This window comes from Melanostigma gelatinosum (assembly GCF_949748355.1).
Source record: "Melanostigma gelatinosum genome assembly, chromosome: 23".
Classification (NCBI taxonomy): Eukaryota; Metazoa; Chordata; class Actinopteri; order Perciformes; family Zoarcidae; genus Melanostigma; species Melanostigma gelatinosum.
In genome coordinates, this window is record NC_136656.1 from 16,246,417 (window position 1) to 16,261,150 (window position 14,734).

The 14,734-nt window shown below is 42.5% G+C and overlaps 1 protein-coding gene across 1 annotated transcript in view; it reads right to left on the reverse strand.

The window, feature by feature from the left end:
* sorcs2 (sortilin-related VPS10 domain containing receptor 2) overlaps positions 1-14,734 on the reverse strand; it is a gene marked incomplete at its 5' end in the record, with an annotated part of 233,961 nt that overhangs the window by 39,266 nt on the left and 179,961 nt on the right. The window contains 4 exons of the mRNA XM_079295420.1: positions 1,422-1,529; positions 5,522-5,613; positions 5,891-5,967; positions 9,208-9,310. Of these exons, the coding sequence (XP_079151546.1) occupies positions 1,422-1,529; positions 5,522-5,613; positions 5,891-5,967; positions 9,208-9,310 (380 nt within the window). The remainder of the gene's footprint in view (positions 1-1,421; positions 1,530-5,521; positions 5,614-5,890; positions 5,968-9,207; positions 9,311-14,734) is intronic.

A 14,734-nucleotide genomic window follows, 5' to 3' on the forward strand; every position in this document is an offset into this window, starting at 1 on the left:
GGTGACGACCGATGATAGGGGCGTCCACCAGTCCGGGGCTCGATGTCCGAACGACGAACACACTGTTCCCTCCGAAGAGGGACAGCTCGTCGCAGCCTTTGGAGGGCGAGAGAACCGCAACTCCGACCGGTGGTCACAAGGCTACAGCGACAAGCTCTAATATGTCTTGATCGTAGACACATCTTTGTTTATGCTACCATGGTAGCTAACCTGCGTAGCGAGAAGATGAAAAAGGACTGAGCTCAGGATGACACCGGAACTTATCAACGACAGGGGTCATCCGAGGTCACACGTGACTTTGTTGATATAAATATTCGACTTGCGCATGCGCGAGACGGAAGATATCCAGTGTGAAGCACTGCCTCTGGCGGTCAGTAAGGATGAAATAGAAACACAGTCACAGAAGCAGCTCTTCATAAGTTACCCTACATTTGACATGGAAATGTATTGTGAATACATTGAAGACTACTTTAAACGTGGCTTTACAACAGATAAAATACTTCACGTGGGATTGTGCACATGCACCCTTGAAAGGATTTTAAGCTTTGAACAAAGTTAATGTAATAACTTGTGTTTGATGATATTTGTAATATTTATATATTTTCTTTAAAAGTTTGATCTTTGATAGAGTAATGTGGGTTTCTTAACCCTAAATTAAATAGATTAAAGTTATAATAACAGAAATGTGCTTAAATATATATTTTACACTTGAATAAACAATAATCAAATGCAGACAGTTATTTACCAATATGTTAGGAGTAGTTACATTTACACAGTCTTACATTTACAACCGGCCCTTTGAGGGCGACGGTGATGCTGATGTGGCCCAGAGTGAAGATGAGTTTGACACCCCTGGTGTCAGGCAACAAGCCAGTAGAGCAGATCAGTACGTGATGAGCGAAGTGTAATCGTAACAGAGAGCACTTCTGACCTGATTTGTGTTTTCATATATTTACAGGAAATTAAGTCTCTGTTGCCCCAGAGTGAGCTTCGTCTCATTCTTGGTCCTGTAACAGCAGCACACAGAACTGTCTGCTATCCTACACCCTCTTCAGCAAGCAGCACTGGAGAGACAGGGCCACTGTTCATAGACGTAGGGTTACAACTGACTCTTAAAGACAATTCATCAGAAGCAAGCAGAGAACGGGTGATGTGAAAGGACGACAGAGGGGTTACACTATTGGAAATGTATGTTGTGTGTTTAATTTTTGATGCCACAGAGATTTCTCAATTCAATATATCATAACTTACACCCATATTGTAATATAATTTCAGATTTGTTAATGTTTGTGAAGAGAATCAATGTCTTCAGACCATTTATGATGAATTCAGCTGAACCTATACAGACTTTAATTTCATTTTTCCGACAGCGGTCCTGAAATTTATACATTTTTTCCTTTTGAAATTGGGATTTTACTCACGTCATAACCAGAGTCTCATCTCCTGGCTCACTCAGGAGTCCATCGACAAACACGGAGGTGCTGGTGAAGTTGTGAATGGTCCACGTCCGTCCTTCATCGATACTAAACCTGTGGAGAAATAGTGTGTTCACAATCAATACATTGATGAAAGTCTCTTCAGTTGGAGGTTCCATTGTTTATAAAAAAAGAGTAGAGTTAGTAAGAACACACTCCCAGTGAATTTACCAATTACTAAACCACACCCCTTGTCAATTAAATCCTTAAAAGTATTTGGAGCAGGGTGTTTGTTTTATGTAGTGATGTTACGAGATGTGCCGACGCTTCGAAGCGTGTGTCGAGTAATGGAGGGGGCGTTTCCTTGAAGCGCGTATCGAGGCGTGCTTCATGTAGGGGAGGAGCCAAAAATGATGACGTCCGAAGCCTCGCTGCCCGGCGGTACCACGTGACTGCTTCGGGAAGTGGTTCAGAGTTTGCCGGGAGGTTCGACAGCTATATAAACCACTCAGGCTCCATTCAAAATGTGGGTTGTTCGTGGAGAGTTGCGGTCAGTTGAGAGTTTGGATAGTTTGGAGAGAGAGAGATAGTTTGGATAGCGTTTATATAGTTTGGAGAGAGAGAGATAGTTTGGATAGCGTTTATATAGTTTGGAGAGAGAGAGATAGTTTGGATAGCGTTTATATAGTTTGGAGAGTTTAGAGAGAGATAGTTTGGAGAGTTAGGAGAGTGAGGAGAGAAGGATAGGTGATGGAGCCAGCTAGGAAGAGGAGGGTTTCCCCTGTGTGGGAACACTTTGATTTGATAACTCCTAATAAGGTAAGCTAAAGCTAACTCTATTTCAGAGACATTAGGTTTGCTTATCAAGAACTGTATTTTTCACAGTTTCTTCTTTTATTCAAAGGTGAGGTGTTTATTGTGCTCCAAGGAGCTGGGGTACAATAACAACACCTCATCCATGCTAAGGCATTACCGTGCCTTGCATGAGAATAAGGAGGAAACTGGAGCTTCAGCCAGCCATTGTAAGTGATTACAATATTACAAATGCACCATCACAATTTGTCCCTGTTCACTTTTGTGTATTGTGCAAATTAAGACAGGTAACAGACACTGTATTTATTCTCTTTTAACCAGCCACCAGAAAACAAGAGCTGGATGAAGCCCTCGTCTCCATGATAGTGAAGGACACACAGCCCTTCAGTCTTGTGGATGATGTTGGATTCAGGGCATTTGTGTCCAAACTGGATCCTAATTATGTTATCCCTACAAGGCAGGTATGTATGGCTGCATGCATGAAACAAATGAGTACTTTATTGTGTCTCACAGTTCAGCACTATATATTTTTCCCTTTAGGCTCTGAAGGCCATGGTGGAGGCCAAGTATGAGTCAGCCAAGGAGAAGGCTACAGGCTAAGGCTGAAGTGGAAAAGGTGGCTGCTGTTAGCCTTACTTCTGACATGTGGACATCCATCAATATGGATGCCTACCTGGCTGTAACATGCCATTTTGTGGGTGAGAAAACCACACTCAGTTCAGTGCTGTTAGGAGTGCAGGCATTCCCCCAATCACACACTGCTGAAAATATAGCTCATGTGACAGCCTCCCTGATGGCGGAATGGGGAATCGCTAATAAGGTGACATGTATGGTCACTGATGGTGCTCCCAATATGGTTGCCTGTGTGAGAGAGCTGAAGCTTCGGCACCATATTTGCATTGCACACACACTGAATCTGATAGTGAAGAAGGCACTTGACCAGCAGCCTGTGCTCTCTGGCATCCGGGCCAAAGCACGGAAGCTGGTTGGCTTCTTTCGAAGCAGCACCACTGCTAAGGTATGCTCTTTCCTTTTATTCCAATTTCTAATAACGCTAATAGTTTGTCTGTGTTCCTACTGCAGTCATTTCATGGCCTACTCATCTGTATCTTTAAAGGAGAAGCTTACACAAGTGCAACTTCATCTGGGGATGGCAAACAGGAAGCTAATGCAAGAAGTGGAGACCAGATGGAACAGCACATATTTGATGCTGCAACGTTTGGTGGAGCAAAGGGAGCCAGTAGGAGCAGCGTTAGCTGGGTTACAACATGACGTCCCCTTCCTAACAGCAGAAGAGTTCAACATTGTTGGAGGGTGCCTTTCTTTGCTGTCTCCCTTCTATGATGCCACTGTAGAGCTGTCTGCAGAGGAAAATGTGTCTGCCTCCAAAGTTGTCCCCCTCGTGAAGATGCTGGAGCACACCCTTCAGGAGGAAATAACAAAGCCGGCACCTGCAGCAGCATTGGAAATGGGAAACCAGCTCATCAGGCAACTCCGGGAGAAGCTGTACAATTTGCAGTCGATGAGCATCATGTCTCTTGCTACCCTCCTGGACCCCCGATTTAAAGCAATAGGATTTTTCAGCCAAACAAAAGCCACCGAAGCAATCAAACGACTGACCTCCGAGTGTGCCACCATTATACGGGCAAAACAAAGCAGAGAGGCAATCCCCCAGGCTTCCACCTCTCATGATGTCACAGGAGGTAATCTATTATTTTACATTTTGAGATTGATTATTCCGATGAGAACACTTTGTAACATGATCTGTGGTTTCCTCTTAGGTAGCAAACTGTGGCATCGTTTAGACACCAGCGTCCTGGAGGCACGGAAGACTCACAATGTAACAGCAGATGCCACTGTGGAGGTCCAGCGCTACCTTTCCGAGCCAAATATAAGCAGGCTGGAAAACCCTCTGGAGTACTGGGAGAGGCAAAAATTCCTGTATGCAAATTTATATAGCCTTGCTCTTGCGTTTTTGTGCACGCCAGCATCTTCTGTACCCTGTGAAAGGGTGTTTTCAAAGGCCGGAGAGGTCGTGTCAAAAAAAAGGAATCGTTTAAAACCAAACACTGTTGAGAAACTGTTATTTTTGAATAAAAATGAATAAAATGTCCCGTGTCCTGTACATCACTGTCCAAGTTCCACAAGCATATTCAGTCCCCTCTTCCTAGTTCCACAAGCACTTTCACTGTCCTCTGCCTGCTTAAGCCCATGCCATTTTCCTAAAGTGGCATAATAACATTATTACACAACCTGCCATAACATGATACTACCATTTTGGGAAAATGTACACACACAGAACACATTAAAAAATATTTTATTATGCACATATGTCATAATTTATGTACAGAAATTATTTGGTCATACATTTTTGTAATTCAGTCATTCCCAACAGCCATAACAGACACAACAATTCAATGCATCACATTATGTGGTTCAGATACAGCTGCCTGTGATTATACACTTGGCCAGTAGGTGGTATCGTGTGCACATGAAGCATCGAGTAATGAACCCTTTCTCGAACCAATTGGCTAAAGTGTTGCGAGGCCTCATGAGGCTTCATCTCGCCATCACTAGTTTTATGGCCTTTATGTTACGAGGCATGATGGTGGACTCAAACGCAGACCAGAAGTAGAGTGAAATGGAATTTAACAAACACTTAAGTCAGAACGAACACTACAAGAACACACAGGGAATCCAGGGACGAGACAAGAGACGAGGGGGCAAATCCAGCAGGACGAGGCAGGGAAGGCAGACGTGGGACGGCAGGAACAGGACAAGACAAACAGGCGGGTAGAACACAAACAATGATCTGGCAATGGGTGACTGGGAGGCAGGGCTTTAAATAATGGCTTGAACAGGTGAGGAGAGTTGTGCTGATGAGGGAGTGCTTGATTAGTGATCAGGGGCAGGTGAAGGGAGTTCGACTGGTGGCTGATAGGTAGAGTGAGGAGCTACAGAAAGAAATACACAGAACACAGAAGGCACAGCCTGATCGTGACACTTTACAAAACTAAAGCCAGTGAAACAATAAATAAATTCAACAATGTGTTCACCTGGTGTTGTATATTCTGCAACAGTTAGCATGTCTGGCATACTACTACAGTGGTAACCCAGCAGTACTTCTACAACCGAAGAGCACATTATTAACTTATTATATTATTTCTGGGGTTTTATTTCCGCACTGTGTGGAAACCGGTCCTGGATTTCTTCATTGAATTTGGGGATCAGGTCAATGTTACCTAGGTAAGGATTGCAATAGACATAGTGTCATACTGGAACAGCAATCTTACTTGAGTATCTTGAGGGGAATAGAGGTGTCCTTGATGGCAACAATGACCCCACCATGGTCCAGGTACAAGATGTGATGCTCCTCCTCGAAAACCTTAAAAGAAGTGACATAAAAATGGTGGGGGGGTAAATTAAATGGAAATGATGTGATAATTTATTTTCATCAGTGCAAATCATAAAAAACAAAACACTACAACTAACAACAAAAATTATAGAAGTCTTACTTGGCTGTAAAGTTTGATACAGATTGCAACTGCATTTAATATAGATTGTGTAACTTTTATGAGAGCAGAGGAGAGTGTAGAGAAGGATAGGAGGGAAACAGCAAAGGGGGGGGGGGGTAATACGAAGCAAGGAAGGGCAGAGTGTACCTGTCTCCATGTTTTCCCGCAGTCTGAAGTGATGTACATCTCTTCCTTATACTCTACTAGCTTGGAGCCAAGGTTACCTGAAGGAAAGGTCAGTAATTGAAAATGTAACTAGGAACATATTCTCATTAGGCAAACAAACAACAACAAATTCATAAAGAGACAAAAGTGAATAGAGAGAACAGATGTGAGCAGACTTGACAGTGACTAACCAATTTTGAGAGAGAGAGAGAGAGAGAGAGAGCGAGAGAGAGAGAGAGAGAGAGAGAGAGAGAGAGAGAGAGAGAGAGAGAGAGAGAGAGAGAGAGAGATAAATCAACTAAGGTAATTAATTAATAAACAAGGTAATTTTGACTTGGTAGGTCAAACTTTAAATTTTCCCTTCACTTGCATTAATTCTAATGTTCTGTTTGAGCACTCCATGTCCTCTTTAACTGCTCAACATTATGCCTATCAAGTAGCCTAATACCCCTAATTTTATGAGAATGGCTTATAAACCAGATTTTTAAACAATGAAATGTTTCATAAGTAGGGTTAGCGACTGTCCTTTATTAGCTGGGACTACCCGTATATTGAACTAAATCCGTTTGTCCCATACAGGACCTCCCTTATTCTGTTTTGACTGAGAGTCTACTCTGATCAGCCGATGGCACTCTTATGCCAGATTTTTACTGTAGCTGTGCGCCTATGCGTTTTTTGTGGACTGGTGAGGGCACCTGGCGCACACGTCAGACTGACATAGTACTATGGAGGATTGCATGTAACATGTAATTTCTTTTGATTTGGACCTGCGGTTTTGTAAATCATTTGACAGGTGGTCTTTGATAGGCCTGATTCAATAGTTCCATATGAGCAGTGGTGTATAGTAACGAAGTAGAAATACTTCGTTACTGTACTTAGTAGTTTTTTTGGATATCTGTACTTTACGATTTATATTTCTGTTGACTTTTACTTCACGACATTTTGCAAAGAAAACTGATACTTTGACTCCGATACATTCCCCCTGAAACCTTCGTTACTCGCTACAAAATCAAATCTATCTTTAGAAACAAAATGAATCATGAGACCAACGTCGGGGACTGTGGTGGAACAGAGACTGCAAGCAAGCAGGTTTGGTGAATCAGTGGTCCTAGCAGCAAGTTAAATCATTGGTTCATCACGTTAATGCGCAATTGCAATCAAGTGCTCTCAAAGCTGCGGTGTTGCGATTCCCAGTGATGCCCAGGATGCTACATGCTATAGTTAGCGGGCGACTACATGAGTAGAATTCCACACAGGACGGGTGGGATGAGGAGACGTGGATGGGTCAAACTAACACTGGTGTTTCCTCCAGGAGGCCGCAGTTTGTGCCGTGTGTGAAACGAGAAGCCAATGTTGATTTATTTGTGACGTGACTTCCGTACTTAAGAAACGCCACTTCTGTAGATATTTTAACGCAAACCACGATCTTTTCCTAAACCTAACTAAGTAGTTTCATCGCCTAAACCTTAGTTGTTTCCTGTGAAAATGGAAGTTTATTTTGAAAAGACAGTGTGCATGTAACAAGCCAAAACAGACTCATGTTGCTGGACTTTTGCAGGAAAAACGCACGAAAAATGAGGAGTAACATTTCGTAAGATATCAATAAAACGGGGATGAATTTATATCATTGTATAAAGAGAGTGACATGAGAAGATCAATCTCATGTCTGTAAATCAGCTATAATCACTCTTTTAAAGTGATTCGTGACTAGTCTAAAACATTTAAAAAGGAATAACTTCAATAGAATCAGTCTATACACTGTAGCTTCTTTACATTCTAATATAATGTAAAGAAGTTACATTCTAATACAATGTAACTTCTTTACATAATACTTCGTTGGTTATCTGTACACACCATCTATTGCATGTCTGTTCGTCCATGGCGAGGGATCAGTTATTTCCCAGTTAAAAGGCTTTTTTGTGGGAGTTTTTCCATGTCTAAACCAAGGTTCTAAGGACAGAGGTTGCTGCATGCTGTACAGATAGTGAAGCTTCTTGAGGCAAACTTGTGATTTGCTATATTGGGCTACATAAATAAAATTGATGTGACTTATAAATTGCAGGTGGGGAGAAGGTCAGAACAGTCAAATAAATTAAAAGAAATGTTCCTCTAGAGCAGGGATTCCCAAAGTGGGGTGCGCGCACCCCTGGGGGTGCGCGAGCTGCCTCTAGGGGGTGCGCGAGAGGAAAAGTGTAATGGCGGTCTGATGGTGTAATAATATTAAATATTTAAAAAAAATGTAATTTTAATTTAAAAACTGTCAGGTGGGACATCTGAAGCTATCAGTCGTAAAAGAGGAGAGGGACAGAGAGAGAGAGAGGAATCGGAGGCGAGGGGAACGGAGAGGTGCGTTGGGGAGAGACCGGGAGAAGAAATCGAGCCAGAGTCAGAGGAAGATGAGACGGCGCAGACTGGGAAAAAAAGAGGAAATATGATGAAAAGTATCTGTGTCTGGGCTTCACTTGGATTGGCAATGCAGATTGCCCAAAGCCACAGTGCGTGGTGTGCAGTGAGGTTCTGGCTAACAGTCTGAAGCTCTTATTTACGTCGCCACCTGAACACCAAGCATGCCAGTGCAAGTCAAAAGCCCCTTACATATTTTAATATCGAAATTGGAGGAGTTACAAAACAGCCAAAAACAACTGGAGTCTCATTCATGTGTTGGTCTATGAATGACGCACTACGGGCTTCATATCTGGTTACAGAATAGCGAGAAAGGGGCTACCGCACACAATCACTGAAGACGTGAGCTTGCCAGCTGCCAGAGAGATGGTGGAATGTATGATTGGGGAGAAAGAAGCAAAAAAGTTGGACATGATCCCGGTGTCCAACAACACTGTGCATCGATGCTTTGTCCGAAGACATCCTGGCTACATTAATTGTAAATGAAATGTGATAATCTGCCTCTGAGCCTGTGCATGTGTGCTCGCCATCCTGATTGCTCTTTAAAAGTGACGCCTTGTGTCACTGAAAGTTATTGAAACTTTGTTGCAGTGTTTCAGGGCGTTTTCACACCTTCAGTTCGTTTGCTTTGTTGCAGTTGCTCCTTTGTTCGGTTTGTGTTCACACTGCAACATTTAACAGCTGACTAAATCTTGTAAACAAATGCCACGCGCGAGCAAACTGTTCACTCATTGGTCCGATTCTTATGCGGCTATGAAGGCTTAAAAGGCTCTGTTGCTTCTTTTTTTTTTTTTTATTATTAAGGGGGGGGGGGGGGGGGGTGCGCGAACCCGGTCGGGATGTAGAAGGGGGTGCGCGGCCTAAAAAGTTTGGGAACTGCTGCTCTAGAGACTTACCAGCACCCATGATGAGACCTGGAGCAGAGTCTTTGGTGTGGACTGTCCCAGACACGTAGGGGTTGTCTGCCCAGCGTAGGTGGAGGTGGAGTTGACAGTCTGGCTGCAGAATGCAAACATTGTCGAGTGTCGATGTGAGGATAATTCTGCCACATGACATTGGCTACACTGTTTCACCATCTAATCGACCAATATTGGTTGCATCTGAAAGTAAAAGCAAAGCACCACTCCCTGTCGTGGTGGGGCTAAAAGCATTACATAAACTGCATACATTTTCACTTTGTCTGTCTCATTGTTACACAAACAAAAACTTTTACCTACAAAATCATTTGAAGGAAAACCTTATTCTTAGTTCTATGATACCTTGCATGAATTATGGCTGCGACTTCCCTATTGTCACGAATTCCCTTCATATCAGTTTATTTTCATCATGTCTGCTTATTTGACTAACTCTCCTGTCATTTCAGATCCTACCACGCACACCCAATCATCTCTCATTCTCCTCACCTGGTCCTCCACACCCATCTCACCTGCAGCCCATTCCCTCATTAGCCCTCACTATTTAGGTCCCTTCACTGTGCAAGTTAGGGGTATGCTACTAGTGTCATACCTTTTCTTAAGGATTTTTGGTAGCCTAAATAAAATATGTGGGAAAACAGTCTGTCACACCTTAAAGGGACAAGTACATTTTTTGGGAAAATAGGCATATTTGCGTCTTTGCAGAGTTGAAAAAATGTCCACCACTCGTTTGGATGGTAAATATGAAGCCCCTGCCATCATCTTGTTTAATCTGTACAAATCACGCAGAAACAGTATAAAAAATGCTGCTATGCAGATTAAACAAATAACAAGTAATATGGTAAGTAATCAGTGAACTTCATAGGTGCTGGTTGGAGGATTGTTTTACTTGTATATGAATGTAATCATATGAATAGTTTAGGTCGTGGTAATTATGTCCTTGCCTCCTAGTCTAATTTGTGACAGGTGTAGCACCCAATCAGAAGGAAGCAAAACGAGGGAGGACCGGAGAAAACATAAAAATAAAGCGAACTACCCGTGTGTGCGACTTGCAAGTTATTTATTTTTATTTTCTCCACTCAAAGTTGTTAATTATTTGTAGATGAAGCTGCCCTCTATTGCCCCCACACCAATCAAGGGGCCAAAGGCTAACAGTGCTCGGGCATCCACACATAGATCTTGTATTCTTCAGTTGTCCAGGGCAGACACCTACAACTAGGACTTATTCCTCACTACACATAGCCAGGCTAGCCTTTTTCCCTCGTTTCCAGTCTTTGTGAAAAGCTGTTCCCCTCCAGACCAATTAATTGCTCTATCCTTCAGAAAAAACACTTAAATGAATAAAATGTATCCCGGATCTGTTGAAAAGAACTTGCTCGTATATTTACTATTAAAAAACCATCGGAATAAGACATAGTTTGTACAACTTACAGATGGTTTAAGGATGCTTAAAGATGAAAAGTCCATGTTTAACATACATGTTAAAGAAACAGTTTGACATTTTGGAAAAAACACAAATTTGCTTTTCTGTAGAGAGTTGGATCATGAGATTGTTACCACTGTCATATTACATTAAATATGAGGCTAGAGCCAGCAGATGTTTAGCTTAGCTAAGCACAAAGCGACAGTTAGCCTGGTTCAGTCCAAAGGTAAGAAACCCAAATCTAAACCACCAGATGGTGTGTTACAAACAACTACCTGGGAAGCGACAGGCCATTTGGAAAAGGGCAGGTGCTTTAAAAAAAATGCTTGGCAGTGTTAGATCCTGGGGTACTTCTGGCCCGATACGGGGCTACTTACTGACTCAGCTCTCTATTAAAAGATTGTCGAGCTGGTGTTCTTGCGAGGGAACTCGCCTGGCTCTTCTAACTGCCGTTACTCCCGACGTCTACCCTGCTTCCTCCGGTCTGAGTGCACTCGGTCGAGGGGCCACCCTGACCCCGGGCACTCCTACCAGTCGCGTCGGTTATGGCAGCTTCCCTCTTCTGGATCCGTGCTCTTGGTAAATGCCAGGTTAGGTTTTAACGGCTAGGATTACTTCTAAAACTGTAAGGGATTGTTAAGTGGATTCGGTCTCTAGGATAACCTTACAGAACTCAGTTGTTAGACATACAATGGATTTAACTTTTTACTGCCACGAGGATCTTTTACTACTTGAGCAAATAAATGCACTTGAGAATTTTACTTTAAATGCAGATTAGGTATTTATTGCAGGTTATATTTAGTTAGTTTGCAAGGGTTAAGCTACAGCTCACATAAAATGTTACTACACTTGATTCTTTACTTTAATTTTCTTCTTTCTTCTTAGATTATACTCATTAGTTTTAGATGCCGAGACGGCTCGGTTGGAGCTGGATCTTCAATGGTTCGGTGAAAAAGTTCTTTTGGAGTTGTTAGGAGCGAAGGTCCGGCCGGACCCTCGGTCCTCCTGCTCTCGCAGCGGAGTTCGGCCAACAGTCCTCAAGGCTCAGTACAAAGTCTTTCTAGGCCTGCGGTGTTCCTCCGTTGTTCAGTTGTTAAAGTCGAGCAGTGGGGAGAGGAAAATCTCCGTCTTTCAATTCTTTGTCCACGAACAGCGGTCTTCTTTCCGTGAACAGAGACGAAGTCCTCGAATACTTCAGTTACGATCGTCCGTATCTTCTTCTCAGAGCGTCTGGACGGCTCGTGTAGAAATCCCGTTTTGGGGCTTGCAAGCGTCTCCTTTTATCCTTGATTTGGGCTATCTGTTCCCCAAACACTTTCTCCACACCTCAGCTCCGGTACACAGAACATTATTATAATCAGTTTTTACATTTGTTAAATCACTCTATGCATTAAACATTCGTTATATAATGATCATAAACCTTATCTTTTGATTATACTTTAACTATTGATTTCTGAGTATATGCTTTGTGCTTTTATATCCTGTCTTTCCCCTGAACATGTATGCATGTATCCAAGGCGGCTTTCTCTGTGAGCTCAACTCTTCTTGACAGCAGGAAGTCTGATGAACCAATTGCCAATCAAACTCTTACCACAGCCAATTCTTCCGTTTGGTAGCCTTGAGAGACCTTAGTCTGTAAGTATGTCTGCATGAAAAGATGTACGAAGATATATTATATTCGCTAATGCTAATCGCGGTTAGCATTTCCCCATTGGCCGTAATGTTAAAATTAGCTTAGAAGCTAGCGAGTCGGACATGTACTGTTAAAAGCATCTTGCCGTTCAACCTACCGGTTCATGATGTGGTGTGTTCAAGGACCCAAATGCAGACTCATATTGCAAACCAAGATGATTTATTTCTCTCACTCAAAAACACGCACACAAAAAAACTTGAACAAGTTTTGTCTAACAAGTTTTGTAGCACTGGAAAAAAACAACTGGAAAAAAAACTGGAAAAAACGGTAATACGTCAACTAGGAGGCGTCTCCACGCGCTCCGCACAGGTCCAAGCCGGGAAGTGGCTTACGGTACCGGTAATTGTTGAAGAAATTCAACATTATAACTGAACTGAACTGGATTTGAACTAAAAACAAGTTACGTAATGTGTTATTGTGAATTCGACGGAGATATCGGGAAATGGGCCTGCCTCTGGTAACTTACGGGAACTGCTTTCCTCTGGACAGATAAAGTGTGATTAATCTCTCAAAAGGACCAAAACAACACCATAAATAGAGTTGTTTTCTGTAAAAACGAAATGGAACCCTCCCAGATTAGAAGCCCAGATGTGTCCTGTTTGAATTGAACAGACAGGTTTGATTGATGAACCACAGCTGAAAAAGGCGTGTGTTAGGTTTATAAAAGAGTTGGTCAGACAGTTAGATTTGGAATCTGTCTCCATATGCCACCTCGCATGTTCGACTGTGCATTAAACGATTCCCGCTGGATTGCAAACTCCGATTCGTCCTGTCTCCATCCTCATTTACGCTTCCACATAATTGGCGCCTCAACGTGGTTCGGGTCGAGACCTTCGACATCTCCTCTACGCCAGCCAACCGACAATCACGCTTCAGGCGCCGACAGGTGAGATCTTCATATCTCACCATAGTATATTTCTGTACAGCGTGATTCTCGATTGAGTGATAGAGAGGGAGTGTTTGGGGTCCCCTCGACAGGATCCGCGCTGTTTAGCGGGAGGAGGAGAGGGGCGGATTGGTGTGTGCTGGAAAAATGCAAAAAAGATGTTGATATGATTCAATTTGATCTCCAGCTGTAAAAAGAGAGCTCTCTCGTGTGCAGGCGTACGCAGCATTCTGTTGGCGTGACGCCTGGTTGTGGCCAAGATAAACTCAAATGCGGAGCGCTCCGTGGCATCTCTCAAGCTCAAGAGACTTTTGTACGCTAATGACAAAGCGACTGTGTGCTATTGATAAAGCAATTTCTGCAAATAAGTGTAAGGCACTCCAGTGTGAGTTCCAGTGTGAGATACGTAGGTCTGGAAACAAATCCTTTCTCGAGAAGGAAGAGACGAAAAGACTGGCTTAGATTTAAATAATAATCCTATAATGTGAATCTGTCACGAGTGAGCGCTGTTTAAGGCAGGACACTGCGCTGACGAGACTCAGAAATTTTGTGCAGAAATCTAAATGAGCAGGAAAAGTAATATCTAACTAGACAATAAGATTAATAGTACGGTTTGAAAAGGTGTGCACACGACTGTAACTTATTGACATTACTGATAAAGTAATACTATGAAGGAGGGATCCATAGACGAATAAAGGGAAGACACAATACTCCCTGTTAAACCCCCAAGAAGATAAAACAATATGAGCCTCTGGTGAAATAAAGAGGACATTTGTAAACTGTGAAACAGCCCAACAATAAGAATCTCTCCTTAACAAAGCCTTGAGTACAAGCAATACTGTTAAAAAACTCCCACATAGTCAAAGTCTGACATTAGAAAGAGAAATAAAAATACCTGGACAAAAAACGGACTGACAGACTGGGACCGCTGACTTTTGATGTGATAAACACCTGGGTGGCTTTGCATGTATATGAAATATTGGCTTTGTATGTTTTTTGGCATGCTCTCCCAGTGATAACGCTTTTGCAAATGTTCAATCGAGCCTCTGTGAAACCTCTCATAAGAAATATACATCATTGTATAAGTGCGTATAGCAAATAAGTGAGTTGTGATTTTGGCAGTTTCTTTGTGAGTTTATTAATTTGTTCTAGTACAAAGAGAATCTTGGCAGTACACAAGCGTCTAAACATTGTAGTTAAAATTGTCACTTAAAGCGTATAAAGTTTATAGTATTAGTGTCATAGTGTTGTGTAGTTGTATAGATTAAGGCTATCCCTCTCTATTCTTCCTTTTTTCTCTCTGTGTCGAAAATAGCCCTCCCTTTCTCGCTCCGTTTGCTGTGTCTTGGCAGGACTGCCAAACAGTTTGGCTCCGGAGTGAGAGCCTTGGCCAAACGCCCAGAAATTGTTGAGTGACACAGGCTGCAAGAGGAGAAGTAACTGCATGATACAAACATTGATCAGAGTATGTGTCTAAATAACCTAAAGTAAAGAATCTTAATATTCT